The 21,703-nt window shown below is 40.2% G+C and overlaps 6 protein-coding genes across 11 annotated transcripts; 2 read left to right on the forward strand and 4 right to left on the reverse strand.

Annotated features, from left to right (window-relative positions):
- Positions 1 to 257: 257 nt before the first annotated feature.
- LOC133836461 (epidermal growth factor receptor kinase substrate 8-like protein 2) lies at positions 258 to 4,534 on the reverse strand. 4 transcript variants are annotated; one of them, XM_062266966.1, is made up of 7 exons: positions 4,373 to 4,534; positions 2,531 to 2,909; positions 2,235 to 2,473; positions 1,494 to 2,181; positions 1,036 to 1,423; positions 627 to 967; positions 258 to 547 (listed from the first exon to the last, which is right to left on the reverse strand). In XM_062266966.1, exons 2-7 carry the CDS (start codon positions 2,906 to 2,908, stop codon positions 452 to 454), a joined length of 2,130 nt encoding a protein of 709 aa, XP_062122950.1. In that variant the 5' UTR covers position 2,909; positions 4,373 to 4,534; the 3' UTR covers positions 258 to 451. The 4 variants fall into 4 exon arrangements, with proteins under 4 accessions (XP_062122950.1, XP_062122947.1, XP_062122948.1 ...); XM_062266963.1 differs by lacking the exon at positions 4,373 to 4,534 and adding an exon at positions 3,575 to 3,680 and having other exon boundaries at positions 2,531 to 2,912; XM_062266964.1 differs by lacking the exon at positions 4,373 to 4,534 and adding an exon at positions 3,575 to 3,648.
- Positions 4,535 to 5,724: 1,190 nt separating this feature from the next.
- On the reverse strand, positions 5,725 to 9,588 carry LOC133836462 (peroxidasin homolog pxn-2). The gene is given in 11 exon segments (XM_062266967.1): positions 5,725 to 6,043; positions 6,324 to 6,486; positions 6,549 to 6,666; positions 6,730 to 6,897; positions 6,969 to 7,736; positions 7,791 to 7,969; positions 8,031 to 8,199; positions 8,273 to 8,407; positions 8,409 to 8,611; positions 8,686 to 8,793; positions 9,287 to 9,588. Coding segments are annotated over 11 exon segments (2,139 nt in total). The 5' UTR covers positions 9,381 to 9,588; the 3' UTR covers positions 5,725 to 6,009.
- Positions 9,589 to 10,901: 1,313 nt separating this feature from the next.
- LOC133836181 (splicing factor 3A subunit 1) lies at positions 10,902 to 13,832 on the forward strand. The gene is made up of 7 exons (XM_062266514.1): positions 10,902 to 11,060; positions 11,148 to 11,312; positions 11,382 to 11,553; positions 11,609 to 13,098; positions 13,159 to 13,337; positions 13,398 to 13,568; positions 13,629 to 13,832. The coding sequence occupies exons 1-7, from the start codon at positions 10,952 to 10,954 to the stop codon at positions 13,728 to 13,730; spliced, it is 2,388 nt and encodes a 795-aa protein (XP_062122498.1). The 5' UTR covers positions 10,902 to 10,951; the 3' UTR covers positions 13,731 to 13,832.
- On the reverse strand, positions 13,748 to 17,370 carry LOC133836182 (xylulose kinase). 2 transcript variants are annotated; one of them, XM_062266516.1, is made up of 6 exons: positions 17,098 to 17,370; positions 15,714 to 15,835; positions 14,829 to 15,656; positions 14,551 to 14,772; positions 14,293 to 14,482; positions 13,748 to 14,234 (listed from the first exon to the last, which is right to left on the reverse strand). In XM_062266516.1, exons 1-6 carry the CDS (start codon positions 17,158 to 17,160, stop codon positions 14,010 to 14,012), a joined length of 1,650 nt encoding a protein of 549 aa, XP_062122500.1. In that variant the 5' UTR covers positions 17,161 to 17,370; the 3' UTR covers positions 13,748 to 14,009. The 2 variants fall into 2 exon arrangements, with proteins under 2 accessions (XP_062122500.1, XP_062122499.1); XM_062266515.1 differs by lacking the exon at positions 17,098 to 17,370 and adding an exon at positions 15,904 to 16,071.
- Positions 17,371 to 17,875: 505 nt separating this feature from the next.
- LOC133836593 (ER membrane protein complex subunit 2) lies at positions 17,876 to 20,206 on the forward strand. The gene is made up of 4 exons (XM_062267174.1): positions 17,876 to 18,037; positions 18,218 to 18,626; positions 18,692 to 18,848; positions 18,912 to 20,206. Exons 1-4 carry the CDS (start codon positions 18,004 to 18,006, stop codon positions 19,191 to 19,193), a joined length of 882 nt encoding a protein of 293 aa, XP_062123158.1. The 5' UTR covers positions 17,876 to 18,003; the 3' UTR covers positions 19,194 to 20,206.
- Positions 19,793 to 21,536, reverse strand: LOC133836592 (leucine-rich melanocyte differentiation-associated protein-like). Of its 2 annotated transcripts, none has more exons than XM_062267173.1 (3): positions 21,322 to 21,536; positions 20,806 to 21,271; positions 19,793 to 20,750 (listed from the first exon to the last, which is right to left on the reverse strand). In XM_062267173.1, the coding sequence occupies exons 2-3, from the start codon at positions 21,120 to 21,122 to the stop codon at positions 20,315 to 20,317; spliced, it is 753 nt and encodes a 250-aa protein (XP_062123157.1). In that variant the 5' UTR covers positions 21,123 to 21,271; positions 21,322 to 21,536; the 3' UTR covers positions 19,793 to 20,314. The 2 variants fall into 2 exon arrangements, with proteins under 2 accessions (XP_062123157.1, XP_062123156.1); XM_062267172.1 differs by having other exon boundaries at positions 20,806 to 21,255; positions 21,322 to 21,535.
- Between the last annotated feature and the right edge of the window lie 167 nt (positions 21,537 to 21,703).

Genomic DNA, 21,703 nt, shown 5'->3' on the forward strand with positions numbered 1-21,703 from the left:
CATAAGATAAAGCAAAACGAAAAAAAAAACAAGTAATTCGAAAACAGATTACATTGTACCAAAACAATGCCATCGTATTTGGAATTCTAATGTTTTTTGTCATGGAACACATTAGGTCGTAACTGTAGCATAGTTAAAGCCTGTATTATGGAACTCTTGAAGAATGCACGACTAGCGAATACCTCATTTTGAAAGCAGCATTAAAAGTATGGTCTAGTCTTTAGATTAGAAGTAGCAAATAAATTCACAGTTTGTTTTTGTCTTTTTTTTTTTTAAATGTTTATTTACACATATACAAATATGTTTAAGAGTTAAATGAAGGAAGCAATATAAATAGGTAAATGCCAAAAACTTAAAAAATTGTGTTGCTTTACATGATTTACATGTGCTGTTAATATTCAAAGCAATGCTTAAACCAAAACGAATACAGGGAGCATTGAAATAGTATCTCTTAGAAGACCTCGTTGGGATCGCCATTTGATTGATCGGCCTTTTGCCTGGCACGAGCCAACTTCGCCGACAGCTCCGACGAACGAATGGTTTTGTACTGCAAAAGATTTAAGATAACACATACGTACATACATATAATATTCGTTATCACAACTGTGTGTAATACAATATAATACCTCACAGAAGTTCTTCTGCAGCACAATCTGTGAAATGAGCCGACGACTCTCGCGCTGGCCAAAATAGCTCTCGATGGTGTGTGGCGACAAAGCAAACATCTCCTCTCCGCTGAGCGTGTGCAGACGCTTGATAATGGTATCGGAGAAGCCCTTGCCACGCAGCCATTCCTCCACCTCTTTGGGCTTCGAGTTTTGATTAATGTATATCTCAGGCGTCTTGAGGATCTCCAGATCCTTGCGATGCTGCCTCTGCTGCAGCATGACGCGCAGCTCATCGTTGACACCATCCTGCATCAAATATGTCACATCATCGGCATCGCAATCGTTGCGGGCACGCATAGCTAATGAATAAAAGTGTTGTTATAGATTTAATATCATCTTTTAGAATTTGTAGTTAACCGTAACTCACCTGCCATGGCACCAACATTGGCCATGTTGCGTTTGAGTGTGCCACTGGGCGTTTCAGTTGGGGTTCCGCTCTCGCTTGGCGGCATTGGCGGTGGCACCGGCACGGAGGCAGGCATGGAGTAGGATCGTGGCATCATCTTGTTCGCACCCACCGGCTGTTGGGACTCTCGTTCTGCTGGCGGCACATACATGGCCATTGTGTTGCGATAGAGTGGATTGTTGGCTTCACCATTAGCATCGCCATTCTCCGAAGCCAATGAGTCCGTGTCGCGTGCCTTGCGATTGCTGGCGGGATCAAAGTTGTAGGGTATGAGCACAGTGTGTGGCACATAGCCAACGTTGCCAACGGAATTGCGAGCCTTCCACCAGTTGCGGGAGTCATCAATTATCTGTGCTCAAGTCAAATTGTCGATATGCTAAGGCCATAAATCAGACACTCGATCGATGATGTCAGCTTACCTCTAAGTATTCGCCCTTTGTCACATTCAGTTCCTTATCATTTGTCGCCTGCTTGTTGTAGGCCACCTCGGCAATATCCACATTGCGGGTCTGCAAGCGACCCAGCCAAGTGCGATTAGTGCCCGGACTCAGGGGTACTGGGCTGGCCAACGGAGTTTGTGGCTTCTTGATGGCGGGAGCTAAATAAGGCACCGGCTCATCGACACACCAATCGGGCGACCATTCGTCGTAGAATATGGGATGGTAGGATTCCTTTTGATCTTGAAACTGATCCTTGGGCACAGTCCAATTCGGACCCAAGCTCAACCAGAGGTCCTTCTCATTGGAGTCGAGTGTGCCATTCAGAAATGTAACTGTTTCTCTGCGCAGCAACGGATGCACAATGCTCTCGGGCAAATGGGCGCCATCGTAGATATCATTGCAGACATTGACAATCGACTGCAGCGAGACGAACACATTGTGCACGGGATTAATGCCCTTGCTGAAGTGATTCTGCAGTTTCACCGAAAAGTTGAGTGCCAACTTGATTTTGGACAGAATGTCAGCGAATTCGCTCTCAATGGGCGGACGTGAGCGCAGCACCAGCAAACCCTCGCCATGGGGATTGTGTTCATTCTTGCGGGACTGCAGCTCCAGCAAAGCCTCGGAAGCATAGTGCAGACGAGCAATAAAGCGTTCAATATCCTCGCTAAAATGTAGACATTAGTGAGTTGTCAAACTATTTACGGGATGCATACTTACAAGCAGTGATTTATCACCTGCACATCTTTATCGGTTTGCTCACGATCCTGAGCATTCTTCTCGGCAGCGATCCCGGCCACAGCTGCCGCAATGCCAAATTGATCCTTGGCCTGTTGATTGCCAGGACGCTCGGGCTTTGGCAGCTTAATGGGCGTCTTATTGCGATCCACAGTCACTGGAGTGCCACTGGCCAGTTGTCGCAAATCTTCAACCAAATGCACTGCATTCACATCCGTAACCTAAGGAAGTATGCAAATTATCTATCTATTTGAATTTAGTATACAAGATTGACTAACTTGAAAGATGTGCATTTCTGTGTTGCCTAGAGAGATGCCCGGCACCGTGAATATCAAGATATTGTTGTAGGTCTCCAGTGGATCATCGCTGATAAAAGCCGTTGGCTCTGTTATCAAGCTGCCCGGAAAGTTTTCAATTTCCTTCATATCCTTATCAAGCATGACAAGCCATTGGCCATTGAAGCACATATACATCTTATGTGGCCAAATGCCCCTCGTCTTATCAAGCTCGATGAGCAATTTCATTTTTTCCTTTGGCTGTTTCGATTCGACCTCATTTTTCAATTTGAACGTGGCCAGGTGATCCAACGCATATGTTGGCTTATTATCATCATTATCACTGGAGTGAGCTCCATTCTCATACCCGTTTCGTAGCATACTACTGTAAGAATTGAACAAAGTTTATAGATAAAGTATTCGAGTATCTCTGTTTTGTATGTGAGTGTGTATGCAAACAATTGGAAATTAAGTATGACATTCAAATAATCTGATATTTGGCTGAAAAACGATATTCACACAAAACCGAATTGAAGAATTTTCAAAGTTCATTAAACACTGTTACACTTTGAAAATTCTAGTAAATTATTCTTTTCTGTTTTATGATAATTGTCATGGATTATTTTTGTTAAATTATATAGTATATTCATAGAATTCCAAGTGTCGTTTTCTCATCTAGTTCTCACTGAAGTTATATTATAATTAAAATCAAATATTGTACATATTCCGAATATTTAAAATAGTTCGTTAAATCATCTTTACAATTATCAATTTTTAAACTGAAATTAAAGCGATTGGAAATCACTTAGTGCACTAAAAACTTTGTTGATCATTACACGTGTATATTTTTAATCGGAAATCAAACTATTGTTAATCACTTAGATAGTACTCCAAGAATTCTATGTATTTCTTGCTACTTCCAAAAAAATGAAAAACTCTCAATATCCAATAGAGTATTCGACATAATTGTTAATTAATTATAGCTCCATTTGCGATCACGATCCTAGATATCCATAGAAGTCAAATGGCATTTTGAAAAATATTCACCTACGCGTAACCAAAACGGGTCGAAAGTATTTGATAGTCCTGTTGCCTGGCTTGACCATGTTAACGCGTTTATAATTGCAGTGCAACTAACGACTATATTTAGAGTGTGTTTGGACTGAGTGTTTGCGCGAATATGTATTGTCAGCTTAGAAATGTGAATGAAGATGGTGATGTATTACTAAGTAAATACTATATAGTATATCGATAAATATATATTCTCTTCATTATGTACACAACGGAAGCGTAAAGTTTACTCAATACACCTGTGCAATTAGAATTGTGTGTGCGTGTGTGTCTGTGTGTGTGTGTGCGAGTGTAAGAGTGGCGCTGATTAGATAAAGCCCAAATATAGCGCCTGCCTTTGGTTTTGCACCTTACACTACACTGTCAATGCCACACACAGCAGTTGTTGGTAGGAAATTCTTTGCAAATGAAGCAATCACTTTTAAAGCGCTGTTACATAAACTCCAATTAAAGGTCAATCAGCATATTTTTAGTCCGTGATTGCGGACGAGTTGAGTTGGTGTTTTTTTTATTTTTTTGGCTTTTGCTTGCGTTTTCTTGTTCATAGATTCTTATTGATAGCATGACATCATAATCAGTTATCATAGCCATTATCACTAGAATACATATGCGAGCGATAATATTATAGTATGTGATATATACTCCTTATATAGTCGCGGTGCTATCTTTTCACTGATCTTGATTTATTTCTTATATCAAACGAAAGGCTTATGGTGGCTAATTCTAAAATACACAAACACACGAAAATGATGAGCAATCTGCTGCTGTTGTTACCTTAGACGAGATATTCACCCACTGCTCTAGGCTGCTTGCTCTAGCGAAAACTTCCACTCTCGACCCGCCGCGAATCAGATTTGAACTAACTGCCAATGGCAATGGGCTTCAGCGGAGCGGTATCAGATATCAGCTATCAGCTATCAGCTTGGTTCTCCAACAACAACCGACTATTAATTGATTGCTCGAAATTGTTTCGCTTTGAATCTTATCGGCGGGAGCTTCGTACGCAAAAGGTTTCGTTTTTTTGTTGTTTTATCTACGTTTTGCGTTTGTTTTCATTTCGAGTATTATTTCTGTTTCTGTTTGAACTGCTTCCTTTTTTTCGTATACTGTTATCAAAAGTACACAAACATCTGTGTAATAAGTATTAAAGAATGAACTTGTGCCACATTTTATTACCACATTCTTAAAACGCACTCGTAAAGCATTCCAACCGCTGAAAGCGACGCATCCGGAGCTCAATTTGGATATTAAATTAATAAAAGTAAATAAAAATATGTCACTTTAAAAAAAAAAACATATCTACTTAAAACTGAACATAAACAATTTTCTTTTAATTCATCAAAAACGGCGTATAAATAAGTATGTCAAATTATCTGTCGGAAATTGGTCTGCAAAACCAGCCTCAGTAATGTTATAGCTATTATTATAAATTAACTATCATTCACATCTAATTTTTAAACGGGTTGTCATACACACATATAATTTGTGGCTATCATGCACATATAATTTATAAACAATCTTAATTTAGACAAAGAAATCAATCTTAATTTGCAATCCGTCAATCAACTATTACGCTTTGTTATTCTTTGCAAAACGAGTAGATAATTATCCAATTTTCTTTAGTTTAGTTTATTTTTAATGAATAGAAAAAAAGATTTACAAACATAAAAGGGATTACAAATGTTTTAGACTTGTATGGATTTGTTGTAAAAACTGTTGCAAGTGAAACTTGTTTCTGTTTATGATTATGAGTATTAAAGTGACACTGCACCTGGAAAGAAAATAATTGATTCGCAGCACGTCTGTGAAAACATGACAACTTCCTGATCAACATGACAGCTGAAAAGAATATGTTAGATGAAGCAAATGAATACACTTCATGTTTCATGTTCATGTAGTTCTTTATTAGGTAAAGCTGTAAACTTTACTTCGTCATCCGCTTTATGTTGGATTACATTTTTCTAAAGATTCGATGCTAAATAATTTATATTGCATTTGTTGCTCTGCTTCTCACAAAGTGGGTCATCAGCGTGCTAAGTTCGATGGCCTTAAACGCCTACACTTAAATACGCAGCATTTAAACGGGGTCATTAAAAAAGACGCCCAAACCAAATAAACAAACTGACAAGCAAGTTGTACTTAATGGATTTATATACACTTTATATATATTTGCAACTCTGTATTTGGATTCGCAAGTATAGATACAAATATTTGCTTATATAGTATAGTAAATGTTACTTAAGGTTGAAGTTTGTTCACTTTTTCTTTCATTGGATGTGCAACCTGCATTCCACAGGTGGCTGAGTAAATGGAGATTAGGAACATCGTCTACTATAAATTCGTCTTGCCATTAATTGGGGGTTTTTTCGTTACGCTCCAAGTTGCACTGTCCACAATCTTCCATTGCCGAATTATGCCACATTGTTACAATCTACCAGTCGATTGCTGCAAATGAAAATGGCAAATCAATCATTGTTGTATAAGTTCAATGTATAATTAGTTTTTTTGTTGTTATTACTGAACTTGCTTATCACATGGAACCATAAGTTTATATCAAAATTAAATCAAACTTTCATACTGCATTGTGACTCAGTGCGCCGACATTTCTTTTGAGATATCAACCAACCAAACGGCGTTGGACATGTGAGCACAGGAGTTTCCAATCAAATTCATAATAATTGTGCAGCAGGCACGTTCCAAACACCTCAACCACCTTGCCACTCACCTGTTCGACTGCAATCTGAATATATTCTCGGGCACAGCGCGCACATTCGAGTTCAGACATAAAAGCTTGCTTCCGTTCATGCTTCTATAGGCGTCCAATAAAGTGCTGTGGGTTGACGTCTCTCGCTGCTGATGACGCTGATGGATTTTGGAGAATTGCTCGGCTAAACAACATTTTATAGTATTTAATTAGCGATAAGATTTTATAAATTGCACCCAATCTTACATAAAATGCAGCTAAAGGTGGGTCCCACAGTGCCATTGATGATGCGTTCGGAAATGCCTCCAATTATAAGATCCACATCCTTGCATTCTCTGTAGAGGTTCTTCAGCTTATCCAAGATCTGTAATGCAGAGATATATAAGTTCAATCTGTAGTGAAATTTATGATTATTCCCTTTACTTACCTCCCTGGGGATATAGGGCTCAAAGTCGGCCCAACCAGTAACCTTCTTCGTATTGCTGCAAGCCTCCAAGTATTTGTAGTATGGCTGAAGTCCATGGTCGCGTCCTCTTTGTATGTCAAATGCCAAGACATCGGCATGAGTTGGCTTCGTGCGTTCATGCCACACAATCTGTCACGAATCAATAAAAGCGAAAGAGTTGACATTTAAATGGCTAAGGTGAAGGCCTTTCTGCTACTTACGGCACCAACATAGGAAGCATCCATCTTCATGGCACGCTCATGGAGTAAACTCTGTAGGATCTCGTTCAGCTTCTGAGGTGTGTACTGAATTTGCGGTGTGTAAATTTCATTCTTCAGCTCAAACAGATTGGTCAGTGGCAGGACATTACTTTAGAAAACAAGTGATTAGTTTTGATTTTAACAATGTATTGACTTTACTCACTTATTTGAGGCAACATCATTAGTATTGGCCAAATTGTGCAGAACATTGGGCAGCATTGAGAAGTAGAAACGAATGGCGGCAACTCCAAATTCATTCGAGACCTCAGGCAAAGGTTGCCCCGCTGTTGCTGCTGGAGTGTTTAGCACCTGAGTTGCAGTGTTGGCACCCAGCACCTCGGGCAGCCATTCATTCATGATCACACGACGATAGATATCCACATTGATGGTCTTCGCAGCCTGGAACAATTGTTCATCGTTCCAATTCTTGTGGCGCGACAAAAGCTCAGCGGCAATGCGATTGTGATTGCGCAAAAAGATGGTGTAGACAAGAATGGAGAGAGGATTGCTATTGACTCGAGAGTCGCCGGCAACAAAACAATTGGTGGCATTTGCATTGTCGCCCCAAGCACAGAAGGTGTGCTCATCGTTGTCCGAGGTGCGAGGCAGCAGATTGCCATTGGAACTGGACTTTAAAGTGCCCTTTGACAGCGTACGCATTTTGCTTTGAGCAGCATCGGTGAAGCCATAGAGTTGAGAGAGATCTAGGACCCCAGTGGCTTGATTGAGCTGAAGAGAAAGTTTTAAGATTATAATTCTGATCTCTTTTTTGAACTAATTTACCTGCTCAGCACCGCCAAAGTTGCAGCTTTCGCCCACAGCAAGTGCGCTGCGCACATAGTTCAAGCAGTTATGGAAACCGTATTTATCCTGTGAAGTGATTGGAGCACAGAATGGATGATGGAAGCGTGGCTGCAAATTGTGCTGATCGCGATTGCAGCACTCAATAGGCGAGCCACTGCCTGTTAATTGATAAGAATCTATTAGTTATGGAATTTTAAATCTTTTATAAACTTCACTTACTCATCGACTGCGAAACTGTTTTGCTGAGATCGTGCTCAACGAACTGCGCAAACTGCACCAACACCAAGTTCAAGTTGCGACTGTCATCGCTGCGGCTTCTTGAGCGCGTCTTCTCGGCGGCCTCATTTTCACGATCGTAGAGCGCCATGCTAATGTCCCAAGCGTTGGGCTGATCACGCTCATTGTACAGCTTTAAAATGGTTTCATTTATTAATTGTTTACAATATAAAACGATCTTAAACACTTGCCTGATGGAAACCATCCTTATAGTCCTGCGGCAACAGGCGCCTGAAAGCGTGATGTCCATCACGTTGGGTGTTCAACAACCTCTCGCACTCCGACCTTAGACTGCTGCCCTCTGGCAGCGACTTCGACTCCCAAATAGGTGCGACATTGATCGCCACTGATAGCCTCGGGATCACACTTGCTGTTGTAGATGTAGAGACTTGCCTTGAGCATTTTCAGCGCAATATCACTGTCCAGCTTGGACTTTTCATTGGGCAGCGTGTCGAGTAATTGAGCATGTGACAAGCTGCCATTCTGCACCGTAATGGCAGAGCTTAAAAGATTATCTTCCAGCCTAAAGCGCACCACAGATGATTAGTAAACAATCATAATAAATAAACATTTAGATTGCAATGTTTTAGAATTACCTTTTTTTGTCTATTAATTGAATCGACTCCAGATGTCACAAAGCCCTTCCATTGAGCAGGTGTAATGTCATCCAGGCTTGATTTGACATCATTGGTAACTGTTATATGTGCTATAATAGGAAGAGGAATCTTTAGATTGCAAACTTAGGTATTTTATTTGAGATCGTCTAGAAAATTGTTAGTATTTTCTAAGAAAGAAGAGAGGTGAGTGCAGGGTCAGATCATTAATCAATCTTAAAGAATTTTGTCGTTTACACATCACAAGTGATTCTTCTTCTATTTACTCATATGCAACTGCATAGTTTGGGAATATTCCGCTAATGAATAGCTGTCAACACTTGAATTAACCTAATAAAATTTGCTCACCCGTAGTTTGAGGAAGATTATTCTTAATTCTCTGATGAGCACGAATAGTTAATATGTACATTCGCTTATATTTTGCAGTGGAAAACTTTATTAAGCAAATTAACCAAATTTAAACTGCACGTTTAATCAATAAGTGCATAGAGTTCACAATTTGCATAGTTACCCAATAATAACAAGCTTACATTATCTAATTGCATCACAACAAATCATTTAACAAACAAAAATAATACTACTTACATTGCGAAATGTCGAACTTTAGCGAATTATTGCGATCGGGTGCTGACGACACTATTACGATAGCGGTCAGCAAAAGGTAAACACTTTGCCACATTATGAGTGTTTGATGTGATTCACAAAGAATATTCTAAATCAATAGTCAATCTATTAGCACAAACATAAATGTTGTATAGGCACTCGGTGTCAATTCTATGACCGTTCACAATTGATAAGAGATTGACTGGTACTTTGTTGTTGTTGTTAAATCTTGTTATCGTAAGCCAAAGCCGCTCGATGCCTCCGATCGGGCGGTTCAAATTCAACTGAATTCTATGTAAATCTCATCAAAATGCACGGCTGAGCTTCGGCTCTGCTATTATCAGAGGCATGAGCGCTCTTAAAGCCAGACAGAGGCGCTTGTTCTCCAAAGAGCGCTGGAGAGCGATTGTTCGAATTGTGAGACTTTAAAATACTCTTACAATATGCCTACATACATATATTATTATTTTAATATTTGCATGATAGTGATAGTGTTCTATGGAAAACAGAATCATCTTTTGAACTTGCGCTTTAGTCTTGAAAAAATCCCAAAAGTTGGGAAAAAATTATAATCAGCTTAAATTCTGAAAAATAAATCTTCATATGATAATTACAATTAATATTACTTATTTTGTCACACTATTATTAATTTGTATTGTAATACAACATATATTTCTTGTGTAATACAACATATATTTTAAAGAGTATTCAAATGTCAAAGCGGAAAAAGGGAATCTGGGCTTAATACGCACATGATGTTTTTCTTTGTTGTGGGAGTATAAAAGTATTTATGTCCATAAGCGTTTGTATATAAACAGTTCGTCATCTACATTCATATGTACATACATACGTGTGTGTATTATGTGCTTGGACAAAGGCAAACGTACATACATATATACATATTTGAGCCAAATTAGCATCACAAGCTGTTCTTTGTAAGCAGAACAGGGATACTCCATAGGTGGGATTCAAAATATATTCTGTTCGAAAGTTAGGCTGACATCACTGATTCCAAAAATACAAATTTTTACAAACAAGTACGACTCTTTTGAAACATTTCATATAAAAGGCAATATTGACGCATACCTGTAAATTAAATCAAGCTAAAAAGGCTTTATTCTGGACTATAAAATTGGGTTTATATGTTAAATAAAAATTTATATTTTAATTGAAAAAGGTACTGGTTTTTGTATTTTGGACTTATGACATTTATTTCATGAAACTTTATATAATTTTAAGAGCAAGATGAGCTTTCTTGGAAATTATTTTAATTATTTAATTTTATTGAAAACTTGGAATATTTTTGTACAACAATAAACACAGGTAGCTTAAGACCTTAAGGTCGTTGTTATTTATAATATTAATTCATAAGTTTATTCTAATGGGAAACTCAACATTTACAGATCCTTTAACACTATTTTCAAATTTTCTGTTATTGACTAATGTTAATGGTAATGCTAATGTTAAGAGACTGTGCAGAAAAGTACTAAAACGGGGTGTTTTGCAAATGTAGCAGAGCGGTCACACTGTGTCTGCGTTTTGCCCAATTATCGTGTTTTTGGTGTGTACAGCAACTTTTAATATTAATAAAATACAATTAATACGTGTTAAAAGTTGAATATAATCGTAAAGAAATTCCCAATAGCAATGCCCTCACTAGATGCAGATGTCTCCAACGAGCAATTCAACAATGAGCAGTCCAAACCAATGTCTGGTCCAATCGTGGGCATTATTTACCCGCCCCCGGAAGTTAGAAGTATCCTTTTTTAAAAGAAAAAAATCATTATATATATTTCCACATAGTGTAAGGTTTGCCATATTACTCAAATTTATAACTAACTAGATATTGTCGACAAAACCGCTAGTTTTGTGGCCCGTAATGGACCCGAGTTTGAAGCTCGCATCCGGCAAAACGAATTAGGAAACCCAAAGTTTAACTTTTTAAATGGAGGTGATCCCTATCACGCATACTATAGACATAAGGTCAATGAGTTTCGGGAAGGCAATGGCAAGTATTTAATCCTTGTGAAGCATTAACAAATTCAACTACAGTTGATTAACTTTGTATTCCACATAGATGCTGGCTTAACGGCAGTCGCGGGTCTTAAGCAACTGGCTGTGAGCAGTGCAGCCCAGCAGCGGCAGCAGGAGATATTAAAGCAGGTGGTCGAGCAGCAGTTTGTGCCCAAAGAACCTCCAGCGGAGTTTGAATTCATTGCCGATCCGCCCTCAATTGCAGCTATGGATTTGTAAGTGAAAATCTTAGCTGTATTATAATAGTTATTTCGATTTTGGTTTTTGCAGGGATATTGTAAAGTTAACCGCTCAATTTGTGGCCCGAAATGGCCGACAGTTTCTTACCAATTTGATGAGTCGCGAACAAAGGAATTTCCAATTTGATTTTTTGCGGCCGCAGCATTCGCTGTTTCAATACTTTACTAAGCTGCTGGAACAGTACACCAAAGTGCTGATACCGCCAAAGGATTTGCTAACCAAGCTACGTTTCGAAAGCTCTCCGGGCCGTGCCAGCCAGGTTAAAGTGCTTGAGCAGGTCAAATACCGCGCCAATTGGCAACGGCATCAGGAGGCCCAACGCCGCCGGGAAGAGGAGAAAATTGAACGTGAACGTGTTGCCTATGCACAGATTGATTGGCATGACTTTGTCGTTGTGGAAACGGTGGATTATCAACCATTTGAGAGCGGGAACTTTCCGCCACCAACCAATCCTGATGAAGTTGGCGCTCGTGTGCTCATGGAGGAGCGTCTATTGGAGGAGGAAGGTGACATTGAAATGCAAATTGAATCCGACGATGAAGATGACTCGCCATTGGCCAGCCACTTGGACGGTGGCGTCAAGTTGTCACAAATGGAGAATCGTGTGGGCATCCAGATGAAGAATGCCACCGCTTATGGACAACCGGCAAATGCCAAGCGTGACAACACACAGGTACAAGATATGGACGAAGCATCCAGTGATGAGGATACACCAACCACAAAGATGCAGCCATCTGTGGCGCCCATGTTGCCGCCAACGCATGACAAAGTCGTGGTCAAGAAATACGATCCCAAGGCAACACAGCCCAAGCCAGCGCCCGTGGCTACCGACGAATATCTTATATCGCCCATTACAGGCGAGAAGATTCCAGCTTCCAAGGTATCAGAGCATATGCGCATTGGTTTGCTCGATCCACGCTGGGTGGAGCAGCGGGACAAGCACACGGTTGAAAAAATCAATCAAGACAATGTATTTGCTGCTGGCACTGCTATCGAGGCAAGTTTGAAGCAGTTGGCCGAGCGACGTACGGATATCTTTGGTGTGGGCGATGAGGAAACTGTTATTGGCAAGAAACTGGGTGAGGAGGAGACCAAAAAGGATGATCGTGTCACCTGGGATGGTCATACGTCCAGTGTGGAGGCAGCAACGCGTGCGGCTCGTGCCAATATTACGCTCGAAGATCAAATCCATCAAATACACAAGGTCAAGGGTCTGCTTCACGACGAGGAGAAAGAGAAAATTGGACCCAAGCCAGTGGGTAGCAAGGCAACGCTATCGGCACCACCGCAGCCATCCTCTTCGAAGAATCAGCATAGCAATCATCCGCACAGCCAGCCACAGCATCACCAAGGTGGTGGAGGTGGCGGTCACCATCATCCGCCACCCCATCATCATCATCAGTCGCATCCACCGCCATCATCGATGCATCAACATCAACAGCATCAGCAGCAGCCGCCGCCACACAACATGCCACCTGCTGGCAATCCGGTGATGATGATGCAGCGACCTCCCATGATGCGTAAGTAGAGCATTCTTTAATTATTTCATTGCAATAATATTGATTTTGTTATTCATTTAGCTACTCCATATGGTGGAGGTCCTGGTGGCTACATGAATATGCCATCTGGTGGTGGTCCACCACAGATTTCACCGGCGCCGCCAGTTGAGATTATGCCCATGGAGGATGAGCCGCCCACTAAGAAGATACGTTCCGAAGATAATCTCATACCTGAGGCAGAATTCATTTCCTTGCACAAGGTCAGCTATATTAATAGAATAATAGAAAGTGCTCTAAATAACGCTTTCAACTATTTACAGAGTCCTGTAACTATTCAAGTGCAAGTGCCGAACACGGACAAATCGGAATGGAAGCTGAATGGTCAAATGATTGCCGTCACGTTGGCGCTAACTGATCCCATTGCCAACCTCAAGGCAAAGCTACAGGACGAAACGGGCATGCCACCCGCCAAGCAAAAGATATTCTACGAGGTAAATCATTTCGTTAATGCCTTAAACGCTTTAATGCAAATCCTTAATTTCTGTTTTCAGGGCATGTTCTTCAAAGACAACAATACCATGGCATTCTATAATCTGCTCAGCGGCACAACCGTGCATCTCCAAGTCAAGGAGCGTGGTGGTCGCAAGAAGTAAAAGTAGTATCAGTAACATAACGTTAGCATTTCATTTGTAAATGTTTATTTTTTTGTGAATGCTTTTGCAATCGTAATAAAAAAATTGTCAATCACAGCATAATTTTTTTGTTTGTTAATTGCACTTTCAGAGTTATACATTAATAATCAGTGTATAAAAATATATGAGTGTGGAATGTATGTGTTTGTGGTGTCTGGAATCGCATGATAGTCGATACTAGTTAGTAGTAGTGTGGAATGCGAAATTTTCGTTTAAATATTACGGAGGGTTGTTACGATATTATTGGCTCTCTAAGATTGAAGCCATGTCCCGATATCGCTGCAGCATAGGCACATATATGGACTCACTGTCCTTGTTTGGTTCGCAGACAAGTTTTAGGAGGTTTGGCGTAAGACTTAGAATATAGTCGCGATAGCTTTTAATATCTTTCGTGTCATTAGCATTAATATAGCAGGCATACGCAGCGCGATAAGCAGCTCCCACGAGTGCAGCCTCACTCTCAGTCTATAAGAAATACACATTTAGTAATTATAGCGAGACACAGAAAAACTAAACAATTTACCTGTTGATAAACGGGTGCATTGAACACGTCAGCAATGACTTGCAGAATAGATTTGTTGACCGACGCACCGCCTGTGGCAAGAATTTTGGATTCGCTGCCAAAAAGAAAGCCCATATCCTCGGCAATGGCGCGATGATGCAGCATCTGTCCCTCAATTAGCGCACGTATTTCGATTTGAGGCGAGCTGAATCTATAAAATTTAAATATGCACAAAACTAGTAAACATTAAATTTTGATTATTTACATATATGCACTTACTTGAGTACACCCTTTTTGGCATCTGCAGAATTGATGTCAATGTCTTTGTTCCAGCGCAGCGTTCCTTTTGCCTTCGGTATAATTTCCATTTCATCAAAGTGAATAGCCATGTTGCCAAAATTGCCACGAGGTGTCGACTCCAGCAACTCATTAAACTTTTCCCAATTGCCGTTAGTCTCCGATTTGTTCATCGCTTCGCGCACCAAAGAACCATTTCTAAAACTAAATGCCAAATTTATCAGTTATTGCCATAATTAATAGGATTATTTAACACCTACCATAACAGACCCATGTATTGCTGTATTTCGGTTGGATGACACAGCACATGGCCCTGCTCCAAATTTGGTGGCTCTAGTAGACTCATCATTAGAGTGTCGCTGGTGCCGAGGGAGACACTGAGCCAATTCTGATCGACAATCATGCCGGCCAGCGCCGATGGATTATCTCCAGTGCAGGCGACAACTTGACAGTTTTCAGAGAAGCAAAAACGTTGCACAAAATAGTCGGACACCTTGCCAAGAATTGTGAAGCCACTGACTGGTTCGCACAGGCGGTCCTCTAGGTCAGGAGCACAGGCATTGAGGCAAGCCTTGGACCAGGTCTTTTTGCGTATATCCAGCAGATTCATGCCCGATCCATCGGCATAATCGATGGGCGCCACTTTGCCCAGAAAAAGCGAAGCTAAGAAACTGCTAACCAAAGAGATTCGTTTGGCATCCTCATAAGCATGCGTGCGTTGTTGATAGATCTTTCGTATTTGTGGTCCCGTGAAGCGTTCATAGCATTTCGAGCCTGTCAGCTCAACCATTTTTGACATGCCACCAATGGCCGTTTCCATTTCCAAACACTGCTTCGATGTGGATGCATCCATCCAGATGGGAGTGCGATTCACCACAAAAGCCGAATCATCAACTTGTGCATGCAGAAACTTATTGGAATCGAGATTTTGTAGAGCCGCAATGCCGTGTTTTGACCAGTAAACAGAACCGTGTTGTTGTGCAGAGCCAGATATGGCAACCACTGTGCCCAAATCAACTTCCTGCATTACCAAACGATCCAAGACGATGTCCATTGCCTTGACCCACATGACGGGCTGCACAAAGAACCTGAAGAGCATTCAGAAATTAGGATACAATGAGTGTACAATTATGTGGAAAACTTACTCAAATTTATTGGGACCTGCATTGGCGCCTCCTGTGGTACGAAACTCGGGCAAATCACTGTCGAACTTTACTTCTGCAGAGGCAACCACACTTAGATCCGAGCCCAACAGAATAGCTTTAAGCTGAAACGATTGTCGATTATATGGGGAATAGAATATTTCATTCTTTGAGATAACCTCGCTGGCCTTACCTTTTGAGTGCTCAAGTCAAAGCCTAAATAGTTCTGTTCTACGTTAGTTTCTGGCACAAACTTACTATTGCACATACAATATTGCCGTTCTGTAGTTAAGTTGGCTTTGAAAAGCACTTTATTAAGTAGTTGTCGACTAAAAGGTATCATTATGAATTTAAATCGAAATTTTGAAAACAAACACTAATTTCGACAAATTTATAAATTTAAAAAAATTAAGCCATGTCAAACATACTTTAGTGTCAATCAACTTAATGATAATTGCTTGTTTAAAATTTATATTATATAAAATTTATATTTCCCAACGAAATTGAGGAAACTAAGAGCTGAAGTTTTCCCAGACTTAAAAGGTAAAGTCAAAGGCAAAGCTAGCTTCAAGCTTTTGTTATGAGAACATTTTGAATCTTAGGACAACTGAAGCAATGAAAATCATAAAAGTTAATTGACTGACTCTTTTAATGCTCACGAAATTGGAGAAATAAAGGGGAGAAGTATTCAGAAGTCAAAAGGTGAGTTAATTTAATTGCCAGGAGAATTTGCAGAAAATGTCATTTTAATTTGACTAACGGGCAAAAATGTCCTTGGGCGTGTCATGGGACGTTGTCAGTGCGACAGTCCTTTAAGAGACAGACACACCTTAAAAGTAACGATCAAACATCAGCAACCACAGTGAAACGGACAACCGCCTAAAGGGCGATTGAGAGTCAATGTTTACGTCATGGCTTACTCTATACACACACAAATACGGATACACATACATACACGAAGATTTGCAGATGTGTGTACTTCATTATTGACATGTGTTTATGATTCTTGAGTTTGCTACAGCTACAAGTGGGTGTCGAATAAAACCGATCAAACAAACTGGCTATAAAGTAATGGCACGACTTGGCTAAAATTTAATTGTAGTGCGATGAGTAAACACATACATATAAATGAACAAATACATGAAAATAATTAGGTTCGAGGCTATGGCCCGAAATTGATAAGCAAAGTGTTGCCTTTGAGATTAGAATTTCGCATTTAACCTTTTCCAATAACATTGCGAACTTTTCAATGAGAACGGCTCATCTGCATAGATATGTGCCGCGTAAGCAACTAAAGCGGAACTGGAGGCGCTCATGGCAAATCACTATAACTACTTCTAGTTTAATTAATAATTATATGCATATTTACTCGCAGTAGTTTCGTTACCTTTTGCGTGCTCAAGTCAAAGCCGAGGAATGTTTGTTGTGAGCCCTGCTCCTGTTGAGGCATGTTTGTTTACGTTGTGCTCTTCGTTGTGTTTCTGCTCCGTGTTGGAAAGTCTTAACCAATTGGCGTCTTCTATACAAGAAATAGCTTCTTTCTAATAATCCCAAGCGTAGCATCCACTTTCGAGCCCGTTGGTTTTGATAATAAACTACCAACGATGCTTTCAGAGCGACAACCGCCCCAGTCAGCGTAATCTCTGTTGGCGTCGAAAGCGTAGGCATTCATTCATCAAGTATGCGATATTCATAAATATCGATAACGTTATCGATTTATTTATAGCACCGATTTTTTATGGTAAATTATTTTTTTTGTAGGCACATAAACATTTATTTTTGAAGAAATTATCCATTGCACATGAATTCAGTCTTCCTTAAACTGTTTTTTTTTTATTTATAAAACACGTTTATTTAACTGCATTTGAATAAACATACCAAAATAAAGAAACCCCTAGCAACCACAGCTGGTTTCACTTGTTTAGAGATAACATACAAACAACAGAAGTTTTTTAAAATGGCGCGTAATTTTAAAAAGTCTGTTAATATAGTCTTTTTTTTTAATTATTAAAATTGCATAATGAGGGAAAAATTTATTTATTTTTTTATTGGTTTTCTTAAAAAAATTTAATTTACTGCAGCATTTTGCTTAACAGATATTTTTCAACTTTATGCTAAAAATGATTAAAAGCACGCACAGAACCAGGGTTGTACTGCACAACAGCTGTTTCCCAGGGCAGCTAAACAGCTATTGCTCTCTGACAGTTCATTCAGTTTACTAGTGTGTGTGTGAAGGAAAATAAGACTTCAAATTGCAAATTCATATTTTTTTTTTTAAATACTTTAAATAAGAATGTCGTTAAACTACGAAGAAATGAGTTGGTCAGGTAAATATCAATATTGAGCATTGACACTTCCATTGAACAGTTGTTTTAATTGAAAAATAATAAATGCCCCACTTAGTTGCGGCAAACTGATGTGTACTTACACAGACACACATGCACACATATGCAGCTAGTTAACCAATAGAGTTTAATGATGAGATTTACATTTAATTTGTTTTCCAGATGTGCGGGATCAGTTCAGGAAATGGCGCGAGGAGTCTGGGCGACATAGCGATGAGGTGGTTCAGTTGTGGGTGGCAGTACTGGAGGACAAAGTCCAAAAGACCGGCAATGAACGGCATTTGATACTAGAGCAAGTCATTGTGGCTGCTTTGGACACTGCACGCTTCGACATTGCCACAAAGTGCACAAAGCAACTGAACGAAGAGTTTCCCGGAAGCCTGCGTGTGATGAAGTTCAAGGCAATGCGATTGGAGGCACTCGAACAGTACGATTCAGCCATCGAAGTGCTGGATGCCATCATTGAGAAGGATGAGACAAATGCAGCGCCGCGCAAACGAAAGATTGCTATAATGAAGGCGCGAGGATTGCGCTTGGATGCCATCAAAGAACTAAATGCCTATTTGAAAAAGTAATGCCATCGCACCTTCATTATGCTGGTTGAAATTTGTACTAATTTTAAAAAATCCTATCCAGATTCATGTCAGACCAGGAGGCGTGGCAGGAACTGTGCAACTTGTACATGGGCGAGGGTGAATATGGCAAGGCAGCGTTCTGCATGGAGGAAGTACTGCTACACAATCCCCACAGCCATCTGATACATCAACGTCTGGCCGAGATCCGTTACACTATGGTAAACTGGCATTTACATTCAGTCAATTACAAGTAATTTAAATCATTTCCGTTGCTTTTGCAGGGTGGCTTGGAAAACATTGAAATCGCTCGCACTTATTACTCGCAGGCCATCAAACTCAATCCACACAATTTACGTGCACTCTATGGTCTCTTTTTGTGCTGCAGTTATTTGGCCAACTCCAAGGCAGTGAGTTCGAAGCGCAAGGAGTCTCAGAAGCTCGCTCAATGGGCCTTGGAGCAGGCTTCGATTCATACTGCCAACCACACAACGATCAAGAACAATGAGAAATTGATAGCATCGCTGGATTCTGCTTTCGGTGGTTTGGAGATCAAGTCGAATTGACCCATAACTAACGATGATGTTGTTAGCATAGGTGCAATACCCGACAAAACGTAAACAATTCCAAATATGCTTAAAATACCATCTACAAATAGTCTTACTATATGTTTCAAGAACACGAATGCAAAGTGAGCTGATCAGCCAAATTCGTGTATATTATATTCATCTTATAGTTTTGTTATGGTGTTTGTCCCCAGCCTCGATCAATCTTACAAAGCAAGAGTGCATTAATAAGTCTAGCTAAAATCGTAAATACAATGTATACCACTCATTTAATGCACTTTGCACCCGATCTTATAAATGATGTATCAAACAATTGGCCAATTTTGTGTATTAGCATTAATAAAGAGCTGAATTCAATATACCGATTATTAATTACTTTTTGTGGATTTTTGCTTAATTGAAATTTATTTCATATTGTGTTTAATCTTTAATCTTTGGCATTTGACGTAGCATTTCGCATATTTCTGGTCAAATATAAGCTGTTTAAAAATGGCAAAATTAATTATAGATCTGGCACATGTGTTGATTATATCAACCAGAATTGAACAAACAAACTTTGTGCGAGATTTATAGCTAATATTTGAAATAAAACAAACAAGTTCGATTTTTGGATTTAAAACACAATTGATTGGGTATTTTGAATAGTTAGCGTATAAGAACTTAAATCAATTTTACTTATAGGCAAATTTAAGGAGTATAATATAGATAGTCAAGAAAACTCCAGGTGTTTGCTTACTGTCATATGTTACTTATGTTTTAAGCTTTAATAGATACCGTACTGTTTACTATTGTGTATTATTGTTGTAAATGGGGTTAGTGGAATCTTCTCGCAGTCCACATTGAATTGAATTTGTAATCATCATTGTTTTGTTCGCATACACACACAGGCACACATACAGATTGTACATATTTACAATGAACATATAAGAGTCTCTCTGTAGGTGTATTCGAGTGCAATGGACTGGACAACAGCTAGGGCATCGCAAAGGCCTGAAGTGATAAGGCCTCATCGTTGCTTGGACTAAAAATAAAACATCAGCAGCCCAATGCAACAATCTTTGTGTTATGTGGTGTGTTTCAACTCAATGGAAAGTTCTTGAGTTTGTGATACGCTCGAATCTTTAGTTGGTGGACGAACCATTGCCATTGCGAGTGTGTAACTTCTTTGCCGGCTTCACTCGAAAGAATTCCTTAAAGCTGAGCGTGGGCGATGCACCTTTGCTGCCTCTGTGTGGCTTCTCCGAGGTGCTCGTGGACTCTTGTCCGTGTCCAGCCATGGATGCACATGAGGATGAGGCGGCAGTTCGACGTCCATTTTCCATCGTGTGATCTTGCTCGCCGTAACCATAACGCGGTACACCGTTCAGATACTTGAGATTGGGCAGCACTTGGAGTATGTAGTCGCGGGCATAGGTTTCAGCTGAGGCGGGTCCGTGATTTTTGAATACGGTTTGAATACCCGGATTGCCCATGCAGGAAAGCTGATCCAGTGCCGGACAGCGTCGCTCTATGCGATGTATCCAATCGGTGATGTTGCAAATATCACAATTGTTTATCCTACAGTTGAAGTTTATTGAAAACCAATTCAGACACCACTTCGATGATAACTTACCACAATATTTTGAGGTTGGGCAGGTAGGGAAGTGTGTTCACATCTAAACTACCATTGCGATCCAGGATGAGCGTATGCAGATCCTCAAAGAAAGAAAGAAACTTGAGGTTCTGAAAATTGTTGTGGCTCAAGTCAAGGAACTTGGTCTGTGCTGCAAACTTGTCCGCCAATCGTCTTGGGATTGTGCAGAGATTTTCATAGGCCAACGAGATTCGATTGTCATCCTCCAGCACAATATCGGTGAAGGCATCTTCGCTGGTCGCACAGCTGCTGTTGGATATGAATCCACTCAGTGAATATGGATTGGGTGAGATCATCTTATCCTCCACAGTCGGCGTAGTGAAGTACACGTCGTTAAAGTCGTTATCGGGTTGCGGACACGGATAAAGCGATTCCAGTGACTGAATGTTGGCACACGTTTTCAGCACCTCTTGCAGACGACAGTTGTTGCTGTGAATACAACGATCTTTTAATGAAGGTTCAGCGTTAACGCGCCAAATATGTGAGATTAGATACCTAGAAAGGTCTTCCGAGTGTGATCGTCCAGATGTTGATGCTTCAGACATAACGGCTGCAAGTCATTACTCCAAAGAATGAATTGCTTATTGCGATGATGACTGTGGTGTGCTCCCAAATTCACTGCAAGCGGCCTGAGTTTAGGTCCACACGGAGAACACAATCCGAAGTCACTCCTCACCCAACGAGAAGAACAGAGCAAGTGACAACAGTCAAGATTTTGAGTCTTTAACACTCGGACAAATGTATTTGTACTATGTACTTATCTGTGTATGGGTATGTGTGTGTGTGTGTGCAATCGCAGTAGTCGTCGCAAGGCGTGCACACAAATACATATCTATATTACATACTGAATACAAACAAAAAAACAAGAACAACAATA

This window comes from Drosophila sulfurigaster, chromosome 2R (assembly GCF_023558435.1).
Source record: "Drosophila sulfurigaster albostrigata strain 15112-1811.04 chromosome 2R, ASM2355843v2, whole genome shotgun sequence".
Taxonomy (NCBI): Eukaryota; Metazoa; Arthropoda; class Insecta; order Diptera; family Drosophilidae; genus Drosophila; species Drosophila sulfurigaster.

Bases quoted from the DNA above. Each gene is read 5' to 3' on its own strand.
- LOC133836461 (XM_062266963.1), bottom strand. From the start codon at position 3,633: ATGGTCAAGCCAGGCAACAGGACTATCAAATACTTTCGACCCGTTTTG. The intron at 1,424-1,493 runs GTAAGCTGACAT...ACTTGAGCACAG, and splicing joins CAAAGGGCGAATACTTAGAG to ATAATTGATGACTCCCGCAA. The intron at 548-626 runs GTATTATATTGT...AATCTTTTGCAG, and splicing joins TGCAGAAGAACTTCTGTGAG to TACAAAACCATTCGTTCGTC.
- LOC133836181 (XM_062266514.1), top strand. From the start codon at position 10,952: ATGCCCTCACTAGATGCAGATGTCTCCAACGAGCAATTCAACAATGAG. The intron at 13,338-13,397 runs GTCAGCTATATT...AACTATTTACAG, and splicing joins AATTCATTTCCTTGCACAAG to AGTCCTGTAACTATTCAAGT. The intron at 13,569-13,628 runs GTAAATCATTTC...TTCTGTTTTCAG, and splicing joins AGCAAAAGATATTCTACGAG to GGCATGTTCTTCAAAGACAA.
- LOC133836182 (XM_062266515.1), bottom strand. From the start codon at position 16,053: ATGATACCTTTTAGTCGACAACTACTTAATAAAGTGCTTTTCAAAGCC. The intron at 15,836-15,903 runs GTAAGGCCAGCG...CAATCGTTTCAG, and splicing joins TTGACTTGAGCACTCAAAAG to CTTAAAGCTATTCTGTTGGG. The intron at 14,483-14,550 runs GTAAGTGCATAT...TAAATTTTATAG, and splicing joins GCCAAAAAGGGTGTACTCAA to ATTCAGCTCGCCTCAAATCG.
- LOC133836593 (XM_062267174.1), top strand. From the start codon at position 18,004: ATGTCGTTAAACTACGAAGAAATGAGTTGGTCAG. The intron at 18,627-18,691 runs GTAATGCCATCG...AATCCTATCCAG, and splicing joins CTAAATGCCTATTTGAAAAA to ATTCATGTCAGACCAGGAGG. The intron at 18,849-18,911 runs GTAAACTGGCAT...TTGCTTTTGCAG, and splicing joins CCGAGATCCGTTACACTATG to GGTGGCTTGGAAAACATTGA.
- LOC133836592 (XM_062267172.1), bottom strand. From the start codon at position 21,371: ATGTCTGAAGCATCAACATCTGGACGATCACACTCGGAAGACCTTTCT. The intron at 21,256-21,321 runs GTATCTAATCTC...TTGTATTCACAG, and splicing joins CACTCGGAAGACCTTTCTAG to CAACAACTGTCGTCTGCAAG. The intron at 20,751-20,805 runs GTAAGTTATCAT...CTTCAACTGTAG, and splicing joins CCCAACCTCAAAATATTGTG to GATAAACAATTGTGATATTT.